General features: G+C 38.4%; 1 protein-coding gene across 2 annotated transcripts in view; it reads right to left on the reverse strand.

The window, feature by feature from the left end:
• Positions 1-14,025, reverse strand: part of LOC126818535 (prostaglandin E2 receptor EP4 subtype) — a 211,376-nt gene extending 197,351 nt beyond the window's left edge. For both annotated transcript variants that reach the window (XR_008787835.1, XM_050545998.2), the window contains exon 1: positions 12,217-14,025. Coding sequence is in view for 1 of the 2 variants with exons in the window: in XM_050545998.2 (XP_050401955.2) it covers positions 12,217-13,080 (864 nt within the window). In the remaining variant the exon portion in view is untranslated. The remainder of the gene's footprint in view (positions 1-12,216) is intronic.
• Between the last annotated feature and the right edge of the window lie 10,394 nt (positions 14,026-24,419).

Consider the following 24,419-nt stretch of genomic DNA (forward strand, 5'->3'; position numbering starts at 1 on the left):
AAAATTTAATGAATTTCGATATTCAAGAGCGTCTTACAGAGTATATAACAACTATTTGCCGGTTCTTTAAACATTAAAACAAAATATTTAGATTTTTTGGTGAAAAGCAGAATTTAACGATTAGGTCAAAAACACGATTCTTTAAAAAATATAAAGATAAACAAACAAAAAATGGAATTTGATGATGAATCAATTTGAATATCTTGATAGCCCGTGCAACTTACAATGTTTTTCAGTGAATAGAATCCGTATTTTGAGCATTTCTGGCATAGTAATTAATACACGTCCTGCAGAGAGAGAAATGGGGTTTAACTTCCACTCGACACAAACTAGGTCATTTTGGGACGAACATATGGTCTAATTTTATTTCAATAAATCGTGTAGCGCGTAGGGGGTCTTTAGCAGTGGGAGGAAACCGTGGGAACCGGAGAAAACCCACGAGATTGGACCGGCGCCCTTACTCCGTGTCACGTACAATCGGGGAATCGAAACTTCCTGTAGAAATTTTTTATTTAGATAATAAAACTATGATAATGATATTATTATTTAAAATAAGCGCGTCTGAATATCTGTGAAAGCCAAGTACGTGGTATAATAAGACTATCTTATAAAGATCATATATACAGAAATTCTGATTTACAGATATCTGTATTTAAGATTGTATACCAATTCTAATCGTGTCTGAGCTTCTGTGAGTAGAAACCAGTATATCTATTATTAAATCTTCTGCTGTAGAGATTATAACAATAATTTACCGATGTCTATTTCACGGTATATTATATATGATCAGGTTACTTGGATTACAGACTTGGTTTGAGATAATGTCGAACCTATCATTACTAATCTAGATAATAGTCGACACGAATCGTCTTCGTACTTCTTTTACACTGTTAAATATCATGTGAGTCTTCCTGTCTCGTTCTTCTCTCGTCAAGAGAGAGAGAGAGAGAGAGAGAGAGAGAGAAAGACGGGGGGGGGGGGGGTTAAAGTCCACTTGATACAAGCTAAGTCATTTCAGGACTAACACAGGGTTCGATTTTATTTCAATAATTCGCTTGCGCTTAGGGGTATTTAGCAGTGGGAAGAAATCGGAGGACCCGGAGAAAGCCCGTGAGGTTGAACAGGCGACCCTACTCCTTGTCACGTACAGCCGGGGAATCACAGACCTTATGATGAAACAACGCGCACGACAAGGGGGGGGGGGGACACAAGATCGGTGAATGCAAACTAAGAACACAGTTCGTAAGGTTTTATGCCGCTTCCACCTTGGGTGATATCGTAGACAGGCGTATCTTAAGAAACTTGCCAGAACCTCCGAAAGTACACAGATTAGATCCAAATAAAATAAAATAGGCCCGAAATGACCTAGGTTGTGTCGAGTGGACGTTAACATCCCCCCCTCTCTCTCTCTCTCTCTCTCTCTCTCTCTCGAAGCACACAGATTTGATCCAACACTTTATATTTTACAGCACCACCGACCGGAAGTAACGATCTGTCAATAACTGATCTATTTGTAGTAGAGAGATGATAATTTCATCAGTATGTGTTTTATAGTGTCGACTAACGGAAGTACCAATCTCTCATTAACTAATCTATCTCCACTTCCCTCCCTGGCCACGTCTCAAGTAAAACTCACGCGCTGTTTAATACAAATATAAATTTGTTGATCTATAATTTCCCAGGGTTAATATTATTGATTATCATCACGATTATCAATAAAAAGATTATTTTATCTCCATCATAGATTGTATAACAATAATATTTTATATACACGTTTCGCAGTTATTGATGATTTTGCCTTTTCAATTATCCCGTTTGTTGTAGAAAAGCAGCACGTTAAACTCCATTTCATTTATGGTATTTAATTATTTTATCTCTACGATAGATTGTACAACAATAATATTTATATACACGTTTTCAATTAACCGGGTTGGTTTAGAAAGTGGCACGTTAAACCCCATTTCATTTAGGGTATTTGTCCTGTAATTTTAGTCTTAATCGTATTGTTGTTTTTATTAAAGCGGAAATTGCAAATTTTCAAGTTAAATTTTTAAAATGTATTAAAATAAAGCCTTAAAATAGATGGTATCCATAAACAGTCCTACCTTGTTAAAGAATAATCCTATTAATCCTATAATTCGCTATTGCCAGCTGAGAAATTGGCAAAAATATCATTTTTAACATCAAATTCCAGCGTTGGAAAATGGCTGCCCCATGTTGTCAATAGCAAAACAGGGGAGGTAATTGTGTTGTTATTTCCTGTGTCATAGATTTTTAAGGGTGGGAAATAATGCCCATGATCGTATAATAGTGATTTGATAACCTATTGAGCAAAAGACATAGAAATAATTATGTTTTGACTTTCTTAGAAAATTTGAAATTCTCGCTTTAAATAGACCGAGTGTGTCAATTTCAAGCTAAACCCCGAAAAAGATATAGAAGTAAAAAATGAAAGAGCCAATGTAAATATAATTAAAGAAATGAAATGGGGTTTAACGTCCTACTGTTCTGCTCCTTACCTGGGCTAATGAAGACGGGGCTTACACCATACAGTGTGCTATGAGGGAAATTTTGCCCGGGCAGCGGCGCTACGGCCTACTCTTATATCGAATTCCAACTGCCAAGGGATCTTTTACGCGCACGCCAATGTGTACACGGGACCTCGGTTTTTCGTCCCATCCGAGCGACTAGACAGTTGTCCTTGTCAGGCCCTCCATCACTGACAAGAGGAAACCACGCCGAAAATTCTGGATGAACAGTATGCTATGAGGAAACCCTTGCCCAGATAGTGGTGCTATGGCCTGCTCTTATACCGAATTCGAAATGCCAAGGGATCTTTTACAAGCACGCCAATGTGTGCACGGGACCTCGGGTTTTCGTCCCATCCGACAGTTGCCAGGCCCTCTGTCCTGCAGCACTGACAAGGGGGAACCACGCTGGAAATTCCAGATGAACTTTCTCGACCAACGCAGAGATCGACCTAATTAATTAAAGTAAGTTAAAGGAAAATTAAAATAAATATACTTAAAGTAAATAATAAAAGGTAAGTAAAATTAAATGAAAGTAAGTAAAGTAAATAATAAAAGTTAATTAACATTAAATGAAAGTAAATGAAAGTAAGTAAAAGTAAATGAAAGTAAGTAAGAGTAAAAGAAAGTAAGTAAAAAGTATATAAAAGTAAGTAAATATAATTAAAGTAAGTAAATATAATTAAAGTAAGTAAATATAATTAAAGTAAATGAAAGTAAGTAAAACTATATAAAATTAAGTAAATATAATTAAAGTAAATGAAAGTAAGTAAAAGTATATAAAAGTAAGTAAATATAATTAAAGTAATTTAAAGTAAATTTAAAGTAATTAAAGTAAATTGAGCATCTGCTGCACGATCGGCAACTATTCAGGGCTTGGATTGTTTATGGAAGCAAAGAACGTGTTAGATGTTGTTGGGTTAATTTAACTATGTTACAACTACAACAACATTTATCTATACTATTCAAAAAAAGTAGGGGATATTTGATTTTGGGGGCATAATACTAAAATATGCAAATGACTACGAAAAAAGTCACTATAGAACCTAACAGAAGAAACATTTCCAGTTACATGTGACGCCCAAACGCACCAATAGCTACCGCATGGAATGCAGGTGATGCTTGGGATCATCATGGGGGTCCAACCCAAGATTTGCACGACTCTGACTTTGAATGTTACAGTCATTGTGGCGTTGAATTCCAGGGTGGAAACATCAGTTTAATTGTTTTAGTGACCAGAAAACAAATTTTGATATGCGTCGGCTTACCCAAAATGAAAGGTTACGTGCCCTTGGCATGCTACAGATCGGCACAACACAGGCGGTTGTGGCGCGGACGATGAATGTTTCTCAGTCTGTCATAAGCAGGCTATGGTCCAGATACCGTGATACACAATCTGTACAGGACAGACCACGCTCAGGTCGACCAAGGGCGACAACTCAAGCCCAGGATCGATTTATCCGTACCTTGGCCTTGAGAAATCGTGTCATCACAGCAAATCAGATCAGCGCTCGTCTTCAAACAGACACTGGTGTGAGAGTGAGTGGCCAGACGATTCGGAATCGACTGCATAGGGGTCACCTTCGCGCCCGACGTCCTCGCGTGATCCCTTGTTTGAGAGATCATCACATTCAGGCAAGACGTCGTTGGTGTAGGGATCGTCAACACTGGGATAATCGACGCTGGAGCAATGTGATGTTTTCAGATGAGTCAAGGTTCACTGTTGATTTTTTGGACAGACGTAGGAGGGTTTGGCGTCGTCGAAACGAGCGCTTCCAAGACGTTAACGTCATCAGACATGATCGATTTGGGGGTGGTTCTGTTATGGTGTGGGGAGGCATCACTGTTGCTGGAAGAACGGCTTTACATGTTGTTGCAGGGCGTGTTACAGGCTAGTACTACCGGGACAACATCTTGGCAGTCCATGTTGTGCCGTTCGCACGACGTCATGGCCGCCGTTTCATCTTCCAGGATGACAACGCAAGATGTCACAGGGCCAGGATCGTTACAGGTTACCTCCAACAACAGAACATCACCACATTACCTTGGCCAGCACTGAGTCCCGACCTCTCCCCCATCGAGCATGTCTGGGACATGCTTGGACAGAGGTTACGTCAACGTCAACAACGTCCTGCCAATGTCCAAGAACTTGCTGCTGCGTTGCAACAGGAATGGGACAATCTGGACCAAAATGACCTTAGACGTCTCATTAGGAGTATGCCACGTCGGATCAATGCTTGTTTGGCAAACAGAGGAGGATTTACCCGTTACTGACTTGGTTGTGATGCTGTGGTAACTTTGCTGTTTGACCCCGGGTATCATTTTACCCTTATAATGGTCAGTCTGTGCCTTACTTAGTCTAACGATCATTTGGAATAAATCGATGAATGTGAACTTCATTTCATTTTGTCATTTGTTTCTTCGTCAGTTTCATTAGGTGACTTTAATAACACTTAAAAATCAAATATCCCCTACTTTTTTTGAATAGTATATAAATTCGCTGATAATATAAATCAATGCTAACAGGTCAAACGGTAAACCGGGTTACTAGGTTTAATGTTTAATCTAACATCAGAGTAAACAAAGATATATAACAATTATTATTTTTACATTTTTAACATTTACAAATTTTCAACAAAACCATAAAGATAAGCAACAATTATTATTTTTAACATTTACAAATATTTTCAATAAAATCATAAGAACACGGAATATCTTGGGAAAATTTTACTAACATTTGACGACGGAAGTTTAGAAGAATGTGTTGTTAAAGACAATGTTATTTAAGAAAACACCAGGCCCCAAGTTCACAAAGCATTCTCAGACTTAAGTTAAGAGTTTACTCAATTTTCAATCACTGTTTATGAGAAATATCTTTGATCTAGAATCACAAAACTATGTACATAGTTTCTTATTGATGTATTTGATTCATTAAAACAACAAAAGTTTTATAAAGGGCCATATTTTAGTTAAAATAAGGCGAACAATTTTGTGTAAATTCTAAAATTAAGCCTGAGAATGCTTTGTAAACTCCCCAACCTCTTGGCTTTTCTCCTATTGCTAATGACCCCTACACGCAAGCGAATAATTGAAATAAAATTGAACCACACATGTATCTCTCTCTCCCTCTCGTTAAGAAGCAGTCTTATGAAAAATAACCTTCTTCTATTAAAAACAAAATCAAAACCGATAATCATAAACTGTGTTATGACCATCTAAATTTTCCATTACTTTCAATTGATTTCTGTCTTTTAACGTCGGCCTTCTACCGAAGAATAAGTCGATTTTGTCTATGAATATCGGGGTCAAGATGGTATTCAATAATTAATTTTGGTTTTAAGGAACACATTTCACCTCCTATTGTTATCAAGTTTAAATACAGAGATTTACCATCGGCCACGGTGGTTTGATGAGTGGGTCGTGGGGTCGATCCTAGTGTTCCCCGAGATATTAGAGACTTTTGGCTAGCGGATTTTTCCCATCCGTATCCCGTATCCGTATCGTATGCGTGATACGTTGCGTCAATGTAGTTTTAGAGTTTGGGCAGATTTTAGCAATATTTGGTTTCACTAATGTATCATTTCAGAAAGTTTAGCCCGTAGATCAACCAGTATACAGGCGGGAAAAATATGAAAATTCCGAGAAAAACCCATCAAAAATAATGATTAAATTCCAGTCGTTATCAGTGTTAAAATCACATCAAATATACACCTTCGTGTTTTAGGATACACATAGAATCATAAAAACGCTATGATGCAACATTTCAGCGTATAAAAGTAGCAAAAAGACGGTAAAAAGACGACAGTGTTATACGGACCATTTCCGTATGAAAGCCGTTCCATACGTGCTGCCGTATCCGTGTGCCGTATCACGTATGAGAAATACACAGACATTGATGACGTCACACCCAAAATCCATACGGACACGCGATACGGACCAGGAAATTACGCTTGCCAAAAACGAGGACCCGTATACATGTCGCTGTGCTATTAAAAGAAGCCTTGACAGTTGAAACTCAATGAAGCGTAGACAGAAACGGCGCTGTCCTGGCAAAATTCTCCTTATAACACATTGCATGGCGAATGCCCGTTTTCATTAGCCAGCTCGTGGGTTCGATCCAGGTGTTAGCCGTGGAGGATTATCGGCATTTTCTGGTTTCCCTTTGTCAATTGTGCAGAACGGAGGGCCTGACGAGGACAGCTGCCTAGTCGTTCGGATGGGACGAAAAACATAGGTCCCGTGTACACATTGGCATTTGGAATTCGATATAAGAGTAGACGATATCGCCGCTGTCCGGGCAAAATGTCCCTCATAGCACACTGCATGGCGTCAGCCCATCTTCATTAGCCCAGTACGGAGCAGAACAGTAGGACGTTAAACCCCATTTATTTCTATTCGTTTCATTTTTTATTAGCCAGAAAATTGGGATGTCATTTCACGAAACATGAATTGCTGTATTTTGTTGCCTAAAGCCCATGTTATTGTATCATACGAGTGTCAGTCTACAGTAGTATGGTGGTTTAGTTTGTATTTAGTTATTTTGGGAGAAGGCGTATATTGACATTTAATTTTCTACCTGATTTTATTGTAGTAAAAGCTTAGCGTGAAATAAACTACATGCCGATGTGTAAAGTTCCATTATGTCATTCAAAACAGCCCGAATAGTCCTGGACACCAAGAGGGCAGACAGTACCCGAACACACACATAGAGTATGCCACACACTAACGTCTTGGTGATCTAGACAAAACAAGCACCTGTTTTATTTACCAGAAGAAAACTTTAGGTTGGGTTTTAAATTAAACAACGGTCTGTATTTAATGTTACGATCTTATCAAATAAAACCCAATTTTAACATACATTGACATTTTAACTCGTTATATCAAATAGTTTCCTAATCCGTACAGCAAATAGAAAGTATTTTCATTAACTTCTGAAAAACAAAATGGAGGCAAATTCTAACCGGAAAGGACATACTGCATGACGGTTTCTACTACAATTTACGCCACTTATCGTAATTCGCAAACACGAACTGACGTAACAAATGTCAACAAGGTCTCGCGTTCTAAAAGGAACGATAGAGAAGAATAAGACACGATAGATTTATTTGATGAATCAACTTTCAAGTGGAGTAGGACTTGTCATGCGGATCAAGTTGATGTGCATGTTGCCGCATGCATTAAAATCACGACAAATATATCGGTCATTCATTAATGGTGAACTAACAGTAGGATACTAGAAAGGCTACGACCTGTAGAGCAGTCCACTAAAAATAGGTGCATAAGTAGTAGTTATTAGCACACTTTCCGAGGTGTATCGGTGAATATCAGGACAGTTTTGGTCGAGGGGCCCAGCCGAGGCGGAGCCGAGGCGGCTACCGACCAAAACTGTCCTGATATTCACCGATACACCGAGGAAAGGTGCTAATAAGTTACTTACATCACATTTCTATCGAGTATTGTGAAGCAAAATGTGAAAAATAGTATTTATTATCGAGTCGTTTCAACCGAAAAGTGACAAATACTTTCTGCTCTTTCATTATTTATCCCTTTCTGAGCCTCACGTTACATTTCATGGTAGAATGATTTCGCAGTGGAGAGACGACCTGAGTAGTATTTACACGTGCGTCTTGCTATGATACTCTGAGCGTAAAACAATCACGTGTTTGTTTAGACCACATCGTCAAAACAACTTGTCTATGGCGTAGAGGACTGCGATATTATCAAATGTAGTGTAAAGGAAATGCGAAACGTGGATCATTCCTGGTGAAAGTATGCATCGGCGGATGGTTCTTCCGTTGAAATTTATTTGTAATAAAGTTTATGACTTTCTAGGCGGGTTTTTTTTTTCATCCTGCTTATTTTCAATGCCAGTGAAGTGTCCAGCAAGAGAACTGCGCCTTCTATCATCCCAATTAATTAAAATAATTATTCAATATTCTAATTTATATATTTTGCATAAAATATAAATCAAACCAAATTATGAAATAGATGCCAATTGATTTTTGTAAAATGTTTTTATGTTAATTTAATGTCATTGTATATGTTTTTGAACTGCCATGTAGTTCCCCCCATTTTGTTTTGTTACTATGATTTTGACTAGTTGTTTCATGTACAACGTGAAGAGCCATCGTTATCAATTGCGATCCGGGGCGGATTCAACGTCCGCTACTTATTGCTTGATAGGTATCTAAAACGGTGTAAAAGTATCCGTGTATCAGAAATGAACAGTACTCTTTCTGTACATTTCTGATACACGGATACTTTTATGCATGTATTGCAAATAAACAGGACAGTTTTATCAAAGGTTGCCAGTGGCAACGAGTAGAAGTGGGATGTAAATAAACGATAATGGTTCTGGTACTGAAGTGCCGAACAATGGGGTGATATCTTTAAGAGTGGTGGTTACTCCCCTGGCAAGCAAAGAACTGAAATAGGGTTTAACGTCCTACCTTTCTGCATAAACCAGGATAATTGAGACGGGAAATCCCCCCAGGAGAGTACCATGATACAAACAATGGTGCTACGGTCTACCCTTTTTTCTAACAGCCAAGTGATCTTTAAACTGCTAACCGTTCTGGGGATTTTTTTCTTTCTTTTAATAAAAAAAATGTTAATCCGGCAGCGCTGCTCTAACAGGTTGCTCATTCTCATTCTCTAGTTTAAAGCAGTTGTTAAATCTCCGAGTTATATCGATGTCCATGCTATAGACACTGAACAGAAATAATAAATAGGATGGCGTAAGGAAGTCTAACATAGTTCAGACTTTCCTCATGGTTACAATTTCGTTTCGTACATTTGTTCTGATAACATACTTGTTTTTTAGCGCAACCGTGTTATTTATATCCGGTCGTAGAAAAGGGCACCCGAACTGATTTAAATGTTGTTTAAAATTCCGATAATGGACAACAATACAAAGCTCGAAGGGAACCGAACGCTGTTTACAAAGAAATATGTCAGAACAAAACATGCATCCATTTCAATATTATGTAACAGATGAGCCCTTGTAAATTAGGAACATATTTTTGGTTGATTGCGCAAAATGCGACTCGAAATATTTTGGGTCAAGACGCTTGTATGGCTATTTTTTCGAATAAAATCTGAAAAATCAGTTATCAGTTTTTGAAAGAGTATCGTGATCAACCTATACATTCACTGGTAGGGGTGGCCGAATTGTTTAACGTGTGCTTTAGAGCAGGGTCGCCGTCCAACCTTGTAGATTTTTTTCCGTTTTCGTCCAGCTGCCAAAGACCTCTACGAATTATCGGTTCCTGTTGATAAGCTATGTTTATGGTGACACCCAAACAAAATCTTATCTCAATTCCTGTACAGGATTACGAGTCAACTTCGTAGGTTTATGAATCCTGCGGATCTTATTGTTTATTATGTAATTTAACCATACATTATGACGTCACATTAATAATTATGTCATTGTAATAATCATATTAAACATACATTATGCAAGAGCTAAATCTGCCTATTACAGGTCTTTTTTTTTAAAGCCTGAAATGTTATCTAAATTAGTAATTAGACATTAATTAACTTATCCAGACCATAATCAACTCTCAATGTCATCGCTAGCTTGCGATATTTACTGGATTAGGATCCGATTTACTGCTCAACTTTCATTCATGATTTAATCATGAAATGGATACTCGGGACTATGTTTTTATCTTACCGACTTCACTAATGATGATCGAGGCTAGGTCGAAAATTCTCGGTTCAGAGTAAATCAATTTGGCTGAAATTTTCAGCAAACTCCCTTTACATTCTCTACCTTTTAACTATTATAGTAAGAACTGTCAGCGCTTTACCTAATCTCCCGTAATGTATCTTTAATTATAACAATGTTATTAAGGATCTCTCTATCTATCTCTCTCTCTCTCTCTCTCCCTTGGGGTTGGATAGCCGAATGGTTAGCACGTGCGCGCTGTATCATACGGTCTGTCACTGAGTCAACTGGTGGGGTTTCAAGTCCCCGTTTGTACGTGACAAGGAGTAGGGTCGCCTGTCCAACCTCGTGGGTTTTATCCGGGTCTTCCGGTTTCCTCCCACTGCTAAAGACCCCTACGCGCAAGCGAATTATTAAAATAAAAAATTGAAGCATGTGTTAGTCCCGAAATGACCTAGTTTGTGTCGAGTGGACGTTAAATCTCTCTCTCTCTCTCTCTTTCTCTCTCACACACACACACACACACACACACCCACACACACAAAACGAAACGTAATTCACATCAATGATTTCCATACTTTCTTATAAATACCATATCTATAATCAGTCTATTGGGAATCCTTCTGTGTCTAGTCGAGTATAGTTGATAACATATTTCTTTGTTCGTGAAAGGTTCCCAAAGCTGATACTTTTGTTGAACTTTGTATTATAAGACTCGAAATCAAGTTCTGTCTACAGAAGGAACAATTTAGCAATTATGACAGTCTGTTTTTGTTTTATATCGTTCGAGTTATTACAACAAGTGGGATACATTCGAAACAGTGGCTCAGTGAGTAAAGACGTTGTCTCTTTAACCTGGAGATCCGAGAAAGTTCATAGGGATTTTCCGGTGTGGTTTCCCCTTTTCAGTGGCGCAGGACGGAAGGTCTGGCAAGGAACAACATATAGTAGTTCGGATGGGACGACAACCGAGGTCCCGTGTACACATTGGCGTGCACGTAAAAGATCCCTTGACTGTTGGAATTCGATATAGGAGTAGGCCGTAACGCCGTTGTCTGGGAAAAATTTCCTTCGTTGTCGCTGGTGTATGGCGTATGCATTTTTACATTCAAACAGTGTTTTCAACAGAGCCATGTTAGCGAATTGAGTATGACGCTTGTTCATTAACAAGTAGTTTCCCGGAATCGATCTTGGTGTTGGCAGGGAAACAGACTCAATATTTCCCAGTCGGATATTGGGAGGGGGGAGGGGTGTCTCGCAAGGAATAGTCACTGAGACAATGTATATACGCTGATCAAGTAAAAAAAAAAAAAACTTAACGGAGCTAAAGCGCTAATTTTCGGGATCTTGAAATTTACACAAATGGGTCGCAACGCATATAATAATGTATTATGGTTGTATATATAAACTGATTTACATTCAATCGTTTCCATTTTTACTCTTATTTCAAATCAGTTATGTTCGGCTAAATACGCCAAAAGTGTCAATCGAATGGCAATCTCTAGCGTCTGGTTACTCCAGTCTACACCGATAGTATTTATTGTGCATGCTCTCAAAATACGAATATGGCCTCGCCGTTTGACAGGAATATGTCTAGCCTCGTTCTTCGAGTTCCTTATTACAAATGGCGCTGAAACGCATTATGGTACACAATTCGTGTACGAATGGTAAAATGTTTATTTTGTCTTAAATACTGGATATCAGAAGCCCATCTTTTCACGATACGTTAATAACATCAATATTGATTTAAATTGACAAATAATTCGTGTTTTCAATGTCGAAGACTTTGGATGATACTGAGTTAGAGACTTAGCTACTTTAAAATTTGAAATTCTATGGCGTGTGAAGTTCCCCTCTCATAACAAACTGCATGGCGCATGTCTGTCTTTTTTTAAGCAGGTTGGGGCAGAAAAGTAGGATGTTAAACCTTATTTTATTTTATTTTATTTGTCAATAGACACAAAAGCCGGCTGTCGGACAGAACACATGTCGGATTCTATTTTAATTACTTATACTTACCATTAAAGGCGCATAGCATGTTGCAAACACCAAGATGATACCACCCAGCAGAATCATCATCTGAACCTCACTGTCCAACTTGTTAGGCTGTCTTCCCAAAACAGCAGTAGGTTTAATCTCCTTGGCCGCTTGCCTCATCTTTACCAACACGATCATTACCGCTACGTTACATAGGGCGGTTACGGCGATGACCAACAGCCCGACGGATGCGTAGAAATATGTAAAGATCTTTCCGGTTATTTCGTCACTGGCGTAATTAAAGAAGCACCAGGTGCCCGGATACTGCACACTGTTCTCTCCCAGGCCAATCATGGGCAGAGCAGCGATCACGGCAGAGGTAACCCAGATTCCCAAGACTATATACTTCACTTTCCCCGTGGAGAATCGGGTCTCGTAGGCATAGGGGTGGATGATTGCTACAAATCTCTCCAGGGCCATGGCTCCAACTATCAACAGCGTTGCTATTCCCGAAAATATCATCATGAATGAGGAATAATTGCACAGGTGTTCTCCGCCGATCCAGGTACGTCCTTTAGAATACACCACAATGGTAATTGGAGACACAGAAACTATTCCGAACAGGTCCGTACATGCTAAGGCCCCGACTAATCGATAAAATACCGTCTTTCTATGTTTCTTTTTAGAAGTACCCAACACAGCTAACGCCAACACATTGCCCAAAACACCGCTAGCAAACATGATAATTGGTACAGTCACGGTCAACAGGGCATTATAACTGCTTCTTTTGGTATCGGATGTTCTACTGTCGGTTGCATTGTCCCATCCGTCGAACTGACCCGTGTCCAGGACAGTTTCATTCGTCGAGAACAGTGTGGTCAGTACGTAACCCGCAGTGGTACTCATCACTTTTAGAGATCTGAACAGGTAATTCCTGGTTAACAATCACCGAAGATATGTTTAATTCCCTTGAGCACGTCTCATCGCCATAAGATTCAAATTGTTTTAATTCAATAACCGTGTCTTTGTTTTCTTTTCACTGATATTTTAATCCATTGTCCAAGGACATAGTATAACAAGTTATTAAAACAAACGAGTCAATTACCTGGATCACCGAATCACTCACTTGTCCTTGAAATCGTGGGATATTCGAGTTTTAGACGATCTTTTAATTCCCGTCACATTTAGCTTGATTTATTTGAACGCCGCATATCACCAACTCATCAGCATGCAGTTCATCTATTAACCAAGCTGGTAACCGCTCATCCACAAACAAACAACACTAAGACGTAACCACTTCAGTTCAAACACCCAAAACAATTTTTCAAAAAGAGAGAATATCGAGACTTTCTTTCGCGCAATTAGCAATATTACTGATGTGAAATAAGTTTGCGGTGTGTCATTTATGCGTACTGGTACATGTATTGATAATTTTCTTCCCTGTCAAAATAACCTTGTGACCTTTGCAGAAAAGCGGATCGCATTGGCTGAACTATTTACATAAATGTTAAAGACCTATTTCCTGGATAGTTTGTTCAACATCAAAAATCAAATAGGACATAAACAAGGTTGTAACAGTTTCATTTCAAGACATATAAAATCCATTTCTGAACCGCAAAACGGTAATCACATCAATCTTCGGTGTTATATTATATGTCGTTATTGAACTATAAATAAATCAGTTTCTTCTGTGAGTTAAACAGGAAATTTGGAAAACCATCCAAAACTATTGATACGGTATTAATTTCACTGTTAATGCGCATAAAGAGTAATTTCCGGCGAAATTTTCACATAGTAATTTAAAAGTTAATCACCTTCTTCTCCTAATTATGGTATGTGGTGATGTTAACTACTCTACTATATTGCTGAAGTATGTGTAAAGACAACTATGTGAATATCATTGTTTACGACATTAATAAATAACTTCCGGGGGAAATTTTCACACATCATAATTTACAAGTAATGTTAATATGCTATAACATTTCTACACAACTTGTGAACATCTTAAAAACACAAAAATATTTATTAAACTAATTTGTTTCACTTCATCGACACAAGGGCGAATGTAATCCAGTGGCTTTCAAATATTTCCAGTATTCTATCATTAATATCTTGGCTTATTTCTACATAATGTACAAAAATTGGAATAATTTCTGGTAGTGCTATATATATCTATAAAATAAATGAACAGTACTCAATCATTTAGTCCATCGGTTGTACTTGCTTTCAATCCAGTGAATACAATAAAGTATTTTGCTAATAACACCGGTTCTCTAGCTGTACATATCTAGCATACAACCCTGTCAATAATTCCAGTTAGTTGTCTTCTAAAAACGTAAATTAAACAGTAATAGTTTTGCGAAAAACGTCGGTCCATATCTCGTATACAGACATGGGAATAATTAGTTTTGTTTTGTTCTAAAACGAAAATAGCTAGTGGAAAGGCAGTTATTTAATTCCACACTTTGCTAATATGTCTTTTGTTCCTGTTAGTGTTGTTCTAAAACGCAAATAAATAACACTGGAACATTGTATCGTCTATTTCACATTGGCTATATAATCCAATACCTTGAGAATATGTGAAACGTTTTTTTCTAAAACGTAAATAAACACTAATGGAGCATTCGAATTCAACAGCGGTTATAAATCCAATACCTTGCGAATAACTCAACGGAGTACACAAACACGGGGGTGGTTTCTTAAATGATTCCTGGAACGATTCCTGCTAGTTGTCTCTCGTCTGCTATCACGTGAACCATCTATATATATGACACTCCTCCCCTACAGAAGGCGGGGATATATTGATATATATTTAATCTATGTATAACAGATGTTGTGTGAGGTGATACCAAGGTAAATAATATCGGCGTATACTATTGAAATAATCTCTAAATCTATCCTAAATAATATCATCGTAGCCTACTATTGAATTAATAAATAAACCAATCGTAACATCACTACACTATAACAAGCATTAATATCACTGATTAATTCCAACTGCAACCACAGTCCACGTGCAACATATCGGTACATATAATATATGTAGTTCGTTTAAGGAAATAAACACACGTCTATAACATAAACTATTAAATAAATATACAATCTTAGTTTATATAAACCGGTACAAACTTTATGAAATCCAGATTTATGTTAATATAGTACCATGTTCCACAAGTGACGGCAGTGGCTCGGATGCCAAATTCACACCAAATCACCAAGTTACACGGCAATTGTTCAAGAAATATGTGAGAAATTCTTCAAGATTAACACTTGGCTCTCGATGTACGACGCCACTTGCTTGGTAATTTTTAGCGGTTCCGTTACAACACATTTCTTGGTAGACTGCTATATAGCTAACTGTAATATCGGTAAATATAGTATTATCCAAGGAAATGAAATGAAATGGGGTTTAACGTCCTACTGTTCTGCTCCGAACTGGGTTAATGAAGACGGGCATATGCCATACAATGTGCTATGAGGTAAATTTTGCCCGGACTGAGTCACTACGGCCTATTCTTATATCGAATTCCAGCTGTCAAGGGATCTTTTACGCGCACGCCAATGTGTACAGGGGACCTCGGTTTTTCGTCCCATCCGAACGACTAGACAGCTGTCCTTGTCAGACCGTCACTTCCTGTATCACTGACAAGGGGGGAAATCTGGATGGACTTTCTCGGCCAATGCAGGGATCGAACATCCGACTTCCAGGCTCGCGAGCCAGCGTCTTACCCACTTAGCCACCGTGATCCCCATTATCCATGGACAAACCGCTTTAAACGGGTTACTCTGTGCGTCTTTTGAATTTTTCTGGAATTAAATTGTTTCCCCAACCGGGTCTATAATATAAAATACTAGACATTTTCAAAAAAACAAATTTTTATTTAAATATTTTTTTTATTCATTTATTTTTTTTATTTTTATTTTTTTTTCTACATTTTTCTATATTATACCATTGTGATATATATTTTAAAATTTTATTTACTAGTCTGTGAAATTTATTTTTATTTATGTATATAAACGTATTATTGGGATTATATTTAATTTTTCTCTTAGACGTCAACATATGTTTGGCGCAATATAGCCCGGATGGAATTGACGTACCCAAAAACCACATTTCTTCTTCTTCTTGTGAGGCTTAACGCCCGCTTCTACCTAGGATGATATCGCAGACAATCGGAAAACGGCAAACCCTTCACGCCTTAATACACGCTAAATTATACTTAAATTGATTCTTTAACATTTCATTAAAGTGGCATTATGAAAGATTTACATAAAGAGCTGACAGGTTTCGCTTTAATAGTTAAAAATAGAGTTATAGTCCTTGATTCACTTGCATCGCTCTAATGACCAAAGTTATCATCCGATCTGTATTAAAGATATATTATGGAAGATTAGATTAAGAGTTGACAGTTCTCACTATAATAGTTAAACAATAGATAATGTAAAGAGAATAGGCTGGAAATTTCAATCAAATTACTTAACTCTTAGCCGAGAAAACCGAATTTCAAAAACACTGTAAACTCGATTGGCATTATTACCATAGTAACGATAATAAACACAGTCTTGATTATCCACTTTTACGGTTAATCACGATTCAAATCTGTTTAATATCGTACCCATCAGATGGCATCAAGAGTTGATTATAGTCTCAACATGTTAATAAATAGTATTATAGCACTTAAGGCCTAAAGAAAGACCTGCCATAGGCAGATTTACCTCTTGCATAATGTATGTTTAAAAAAACAACTATACATAATCTCCCGGATTTTATTCAATCGGATTTAAACGAGGTCGATAAGAAATTTTCAGCGAAACTTGACAATGGCGCTGATATGTTCAAGGGCTAGACCTAAGTTCGAAACTGTCCACATATTTAGTCAAAACTGGCATAAAGTTTCGTCAAAAATTGGATATAACGTCCACAAGAAACTAGCGATTTAAAAATATTTGTTATTTAACAAGAATCCAATGTTGACCATATTTTTGGTGGTTTTGGCTAAAGCGAATTATGGCCATTTTGGTTTACACCTAATTTGACTGTATAATTAAGTTTTTATAGTCTGTAAAAATTGCTGAATATTACATTTAGATCAATATTTCGTAGCTTCCTTTGTAAATCACCCTAGAATGTTCAGGTAAATCGAGCCAGAGGCCTCTGAAAAGCTTCTTGTAGACCCAACAGTTCCGAGTCCATCCGACACGGGCTTTTGTTTATTGGTATATGAAAACGAATTACAATGAAATATGGAAATAATACCATGCAGTGTGCTGGGAGGGGCGTGTTACCCGGGTAGCCGCACGACTACCTACTACTATGTCCAGTTCCAATACAACTAGACCTCGACTATACGCTGTTCCTGCAACATTGCCATGAGCAAACCAAGCGGAGAAATCTCGAGGAATTTTCTCAACCAACACTGTGATGGAACTTGAGATCTCCTGGTTGCCTTACTAACTGAACCATCTTAGATAAAGGGGGGTTGAAAGGCCGAATGGTTAGCACGTGCGCGCTGTATCATAAGGTCTGCCATTGAGTCAACTGGTCTCGGTTTTCTCCGCGTACTCGGATTTCCTCCCACTGCTAAAGACCCCTACGCGCAAGCGAATTATTGAAATAAAATTAAACCATGTGTTAGTCCCGAAATGACCTAGTTTGTGTTGAGTGGACGTTAAACACTCCTCCCTCTCTCTCTCTCTCTCTCTCTCTCTCTCCAAAAGGAAACGTCTTTTGTTGTCCTACAGGTTGTAAAGTTTGAAGCCATTCTAATTACAAACATTACTAGAACGAGTCAACCTCCCAACAAAATTAGATGTCTCAACTTGGTTTGCCATTGTTGCAACACAACCTGTTATGATAGAAAAAAATGTTTAAACTATTAATTTTTCTTTTACTATCCTAAAAAATTAGACATTAAAAACTGCGGTCATGTTTGCAGAAAACACAAATGTTAAAGATGCATTATGCGAGAGCTAAATCTGCCTATTGCAGATATTTCTTTAGGCCTTAAATGTTACATACACTATTTAGACGTTTATCAACTTATCCAGACCATAATCAACTCTCGTTGCCATCGCTAGCCTGCCATATTTAGTGGATTTGAATACATATTGTGATAAATTAACGTAAAAATGGATAATCGAAACATTATCATCGCACCAACGTTAGTAATGACGATCGAGGCTAGCCTAAAATTGAATCGCTAATATCTTGGTTCAAAGTGAAGCAATTTGACTGAAATTTTCATAATAGACTGTTTTCATTATTTATGTTTTAATTCTAATAGCGAGAACTGTCAACACGCTATCTAAATCTCCGTCTTCATTATCCCAGTAGGAGCCGAACAGTAGGACTTTAAACTCCATTTCATTTCTCATTTTAATATATCTAAATCTTACATAATGCATCTTTAAGGTACGAGAATTGTCCGCAAAATATTTTAATTTTTTTTTTTTTATTTGAAACTAAACCCACAAAAACTCTGTTCCACTGTCCTATTTACAGGAAACACAAATCAAACCAGAAAGCAAAGTACGGGAGTCAAAAACAAATTGTCATTAAATAAGATAAGTCTAAACAAACAGTTGTGGATGAGTGCGAGAAAAACGCCAGGCTTGCATTTACATTTTACATTCAGTGCGTTTCGGTTATTCAGTATTTCAGGTTCATATTGTCGCTATCACGGATATTAGACGTTTTGCCTACAGATCATTACACGATCGTTTATTAAATAAATACATATTCCTGAATCTCACCTCGTATTTAATTGAATTATTAAGGTTTAGAAACATTGTTTCAAATGCTGTAAACATACGCTCGTGTCTGTGGTCGGTCAGGGGACATACCCCGCTGATACCTAGAATCCTAATCGATCACAAAAAATGGTTTCAATCGTGGTCGAGACAATATCGCCTCTACATTTTTGGGATAAAATTTCTGTGTATGAACTCGAAAATAGTTTCACGCATTTGCCAGCTATTGACCCATTCATTAATTTCGAGAATGGACAGACGATAGATTTACAGACCTGAAATTAATTTTGTGAGGAGCGGGAAAGACGAAGAATTGATCGTGGATTGGTTTTGGAATTAGTATACCCCGTTCAGATTGTCTCTTATTTCCTCTGTGAGGAGATTGAAATTATTCGGAACGTGTTGTTGTCTTCCGCCCATATTGAAGACAATACGGTGTATGAATACATTTATTGGTTTACTTTTTTGGGGGAAGGGTCAGTGTGTTGAAATGAAATGGGGTTAACCTAACCAGGATAATGCAAATGAGCATGCGCCATGCATTGTGCTATGCTGTGAGTTTTACACCGACAACCCGTCTTCATTAGCCCAGTATAGGAGCAGAACAGTAGGACGTTAAACCCCATTTCATTTTTAATTGAATTCCAACTGACAGGGGTTCTTTTGCGTGCTCGCCAACAGGTACGACTAGGTGCATTTTCTTGCCAGGGTCCCCAACTCTGCACCATTAATTAGGGGCAATGTTCGCTCGCAAAAAGGTACACGGGACCTCCGTGTTTCTTCACATCCGAACGACGCTGATTCTTGCTAGGATGTCCGTCCTGCACCACTGACAAGGGGTAACCTTTGCTGGGAAATCTCGGGATAGAATCTCGGACTCACTGAACCACCATGCCTCATGTCTTAATAATACAAACAAGACCTATACTACTTCTAAAACAACTGGGGAAGGGGTGAATGGTTAGCGCGTGCACGTTGTGTCAAAAGGTCTGCCATTGAGTCAACTGGCGTGGTTTCAAATCCCCGGTTGTACGTAACAAGAGGTATGATAGTCCCGAAATTAGCTAGTTTGTGTCGAGTGGACGTTAACCGCCCTCTCTCTCTCTCACACCCTCTCTCTCTCTCTCTCACCCTCTCTCTCGCAAATAAAAGATCGCGATGAGTATCATTCGGTATAGATTTTTAATTCACCAAAAACATTAAAAAGTGCTGGGATTTTCGTTTTGTCCTCGTCACGTAAACTACTAATTAATGAGTAATTATTCTCACGAAAAAAAATATAAACTATTGTACGAGAGGACAGGATTAAAGTTTTAACAAAAAACAACCTATTTCTGATACATCGGTCATTTTGTGTTGTGCTAAAGTACAAAATGGAGGAATAATTTGACACATTATGGCGATTGTTTTTCAACACTTGTGTGTTTTTCCGACCTATAAGCTTTAAGACCATCGACATGACTTTTAACATTTGGCGTCTATTCTTCTGTTTACTCAAGGAAAACCTGTCCTCGTTTTAGTTTGGTTAATTTCATTGAGTACAAGTTGTCGTCTAAAACAACTATTGTAGAAGCCGGTTAGTTTTAATTAGAAACAGGGGTGGTTAGTTCAGTAGCCTGCATGGGTTTAGTGGGGCCCTGGGTGGGACAACTCATTGAGTGTATCTCCCCTCGGACGCTGGTATAGGGCATAGATGCGTGAGTAAGGCAGGCATTTAGAATATGTAAAACAATTAAGAGGAAACCCAGATTTAAAAGTACTTAATAGACTTGTTGACAAGAGTGTGACAACGTTAACCATTAATTGTCTTTAAGAATAGCCTAACAGCCAGCAATTCCCGTTCAACTGAACAGTTTTGCTTTGTCTTACAAGTAAGTCATTTAGGTGGAGAGGGTGCGAGGGAGAGAGAGATGGGTTTAACGTCCACTCGAACAAACATTTGAAGATGGTTTAATGTTATATTAAAGACACATTATGGGTGATTAAATAAAAGCTGGCAGTTCTCACTATAATAGTTAAAAAGTAGACAATGTATAGGGATTTTGCTGAAAATTTCAGTCAAATTGATCCACTCTGAACCGAGATTTTAGCGATTGAAATTTCGGCCTAGCCTCGATCTTTATTACTAAAGTAGGTACGATAGAAAACATAGTCTCGATTATCTATTTCATGATTAAATCATGAATGAACATCGCAGCCTAGCGATAACATCGAGAGTTGATTATGGCTAATTAATTAATGTCTAATTAATAATTAAGATAACATTTAAGGCCCAGAGGCAAAGAAAGACCTGTAATAGGGAGATTTAGCTCTTGCATAATGTATGTTTAATAATTCTCTAACGCGTAGGCATCTTTAGCAAGTAAAAGTTGGAGGACTCAGTAAAAAAAGCCCCACGAGGTTGGACAGCCACAAACAAGCTGTAAATCGAGGAACACAGTGAGAGACGGGGGTTGGGGGAGGGTGGGGGGTAACATCCAAAAGTTCATTTCTAGACTAACATATGATTCAATTTTATGTCAATAACTCGCTTCCGCGTACGGGTCGTTAGCAGTGGGAATAAACCGGGGGACCCGGACAAAACCCACGGGGTTGGAAATGCGACCCTACTCCTTGTTTCGTTCGCACGGGGAATCGAAACCACGCCACTTGACTCAACTGGTAAAAATAATCGTAAGATGTTCTTCTGTTCAACAGGGACTATAATATATCCCAATTCACTGTTTCATCTTTCATCTCCTTCATATTCATAAATTGTTTTTAAATTTTGTTTGCCCAACTGTCATTTAATTATGCTATTATTAATTATCATCTTAAAATTTAAACATAAAAATCTAATGCATTTATTACACCATAAAACAGTTTATGATTGCACTCAAATTACCTTTCATCATCTTGGAAGATATTACATTTAAACATAATTAATGAATTACACTCTATAATGTTTAACTTCCTGTTGACAACATAGTTTAAAATTTGATAACTATCTAGAACTGGTAGAATTTACTATTAATTAGAAATATGGTAAGAAAATGGAACGGAGACGCAGTATCTTTCCTTAGCACTTGGCTGGGGCGGATTTTGGGTTAGGTCTAAATATTAAAGCCATCTGCAGATTTCGTCAAGGTCACGGGATGTAAACAGGGCTGACGCTAACTCTAACTCTAGACCTTTATCTAACCCAAAATCTCCTGGCCTAAACCTACTACATCTCGCGACCTTGATGATATCTGCAGATGGCCCTAATATTTAGACCTGACCACGGATTCGCCTACGGTTGTGCCCTATACCAAACTCATTAGCATCAGTGGGATCCCGGATACTCGTGGACCTTCGACCAGTGGTCTGCTATGTCTGTTGGAAAATCCGACCCCTGGCACGCGGTACATGTAAACGTTAACCATCCCGGCCTCCTAAATGATCGACTTTCAGAAAACGAAATATCATTTATTTTCTGTAGTAAAGTCACATTTTCCTATTTTATCGATCCTTATTTACCTGTAACGGTACATCTCTTTGGTCTTTGTGGTATATTCTATGCTCGGAATAACTTGCGGTCTGAAAGTCGGGGGCGACTTTGGATATATACAGGGGAATTCGGGGTTATTCTTCTGAAAGTTTTTCTTTAAACCTGTAACAGGTTATTCTTCTAGGGTGGGGGGGGGGGCATAAGAAAACATGATCTGAGGTTTTTCTTATGGGAATTCTGTGATATTCTCATTGTGCGTACATGTAAACATAGACGATTTATAAGCAAGATAAAGTCCTCGACTTCGGTTATGCTGGGGAAGAAAGACTGAAGAAAAAAACCCTAGACAGAAAAACCTTGGCCTGCCGGCCTCGCGGTTTTCCTTTTCTCGGGTTAGTTTCTTCAGTCTTTTTTCCCCCAGCAGAATCTCGGTCTCGTGCTTTATCCTACACATAACATATACTTTAAGTTTCTTTAGAAGGTCCACAAATTTTCAACAATTCACATTTTGCGTAAAAGGCAAGGGCCATAACCCTAGAAGTTGTGGTCTGATTCAGACCCCCACGATCGTATGACCCTTAAAATATATTAAGTTTCGTTTAAATCGGACGAACTATATTGTACATAATTTACGTTTTATGCTTGGGGATCACGTGGCTAAGTGGGTAAGACGCTAGCTCGCTAGCCTGGAGGTCGGGTGTTCGATCCCTGCATTGGCCGAGAAAGTTCACCCAGATTTTCCGGCGTGGTTCTCCCTTGTCAGTGGTGCAGAACGGAGGGGCTGACAAGGAAAGCTATCTAGTCGTTCGGATGGGACGAAAAACCGAGGTCCCGTGTACACATTGGCGTGCACGTAAAAGATCCCTTGGCAGTTGGAATTCGATATAAGAGTAGGCCGTAGTGCCGCTGTCCGGGCAAAATTTCCCTCATAGCACACTGTATGGCGTGAGTCCGTCTTCATTAGCCCAGACCGGTGTAGCAAAGTAGGGCGTTAAACTTTATTTCATTCCAGTCCATTATGGGACTCATATCCCGGTTTAAGCTTTGGGAATTTTCAAGGACCATGTTCCTCGTCAGAAACTGGCACGGAAATTCTTTCCTGAAGAATAGCAGAGTTCCATGTACAAAGCGGTAGTAAGAATTAAAGATACATTGGCAGTTAGAATTATTACTTCTTCTGTTTTGCGAAAATACTATCCTAAATGATGTATTCATATACTTTTCGTCCGTATGGGTTTGGTCGCCGAGTGACCTAACGTATACCGCTGTGTGTGTTTGGTGGCCAAGTGACATGACGTTTACCGATGTGTGTGTTTGGTGACCGAGTGACCTTACGTATACCGATGTGTGTGTTTGGTGACTGAGTGACCAAACGTTTACCGCTGTGTGGGTTTGTTGGCCGAGTGACCTAGACGTTGTGTGGGTTTGATCGCCGAGTGACCTGACGTTTACAGCTGGGTGTGTTTGATGGCCGAGTGACCTAACGTATACCGCTGCATGGGTTTAGTGCTCGAGGGGCATGGTGAATACGACTGCATGGGTTTGGTGGTCTAATGGAAAATGGCCCGGCTACCCGATCAACGTCCCTGTATTCTATACATTAAATCAATACCTGAAAATCAATCATCTATTGTTAATTTCATATCTATACCAAAATTCTACACTAGACATATGTTTGCCTGACTACAATCGGTACGTGTTTTTCTATCATACTAAAATTCGATCAATCAATCGGTCGAACATTAGAATATGAGAGGTGGCAGACAAAGATTAAACTGTATTGTTCCCACGTTAAATAAAATACCATCCCAAGATGATTAAAATTTCACTACATCACAATCTTCATGTGTAGTTAAAGAAACACCTCCTGGTTTTCACTGGAATGGGGTTTAACGTCCTTTCATGTGCAGTAAAGGGAAGATTTCCTGGTTTTCAGGGGTTTAATGTCCTACTTTTCTGCACCAGTCGAGTTCGTGAAGACCGGCGAACTTCGTGCATCATATCTGAACGACTAGACAACAGTTTA

Source organism: Patella vulgata, chromosome 4, assembly GCF_932274485.2.
Source record: "Patella vulgata chromosome 4, xgPatVulg1.2, whole genome shotgun sequence".
Lineage (NCBI taxonomy): Eukaryota > Metazoa > Mollusca > Gastropoda > Patellidae > Patella > Patella vulgata.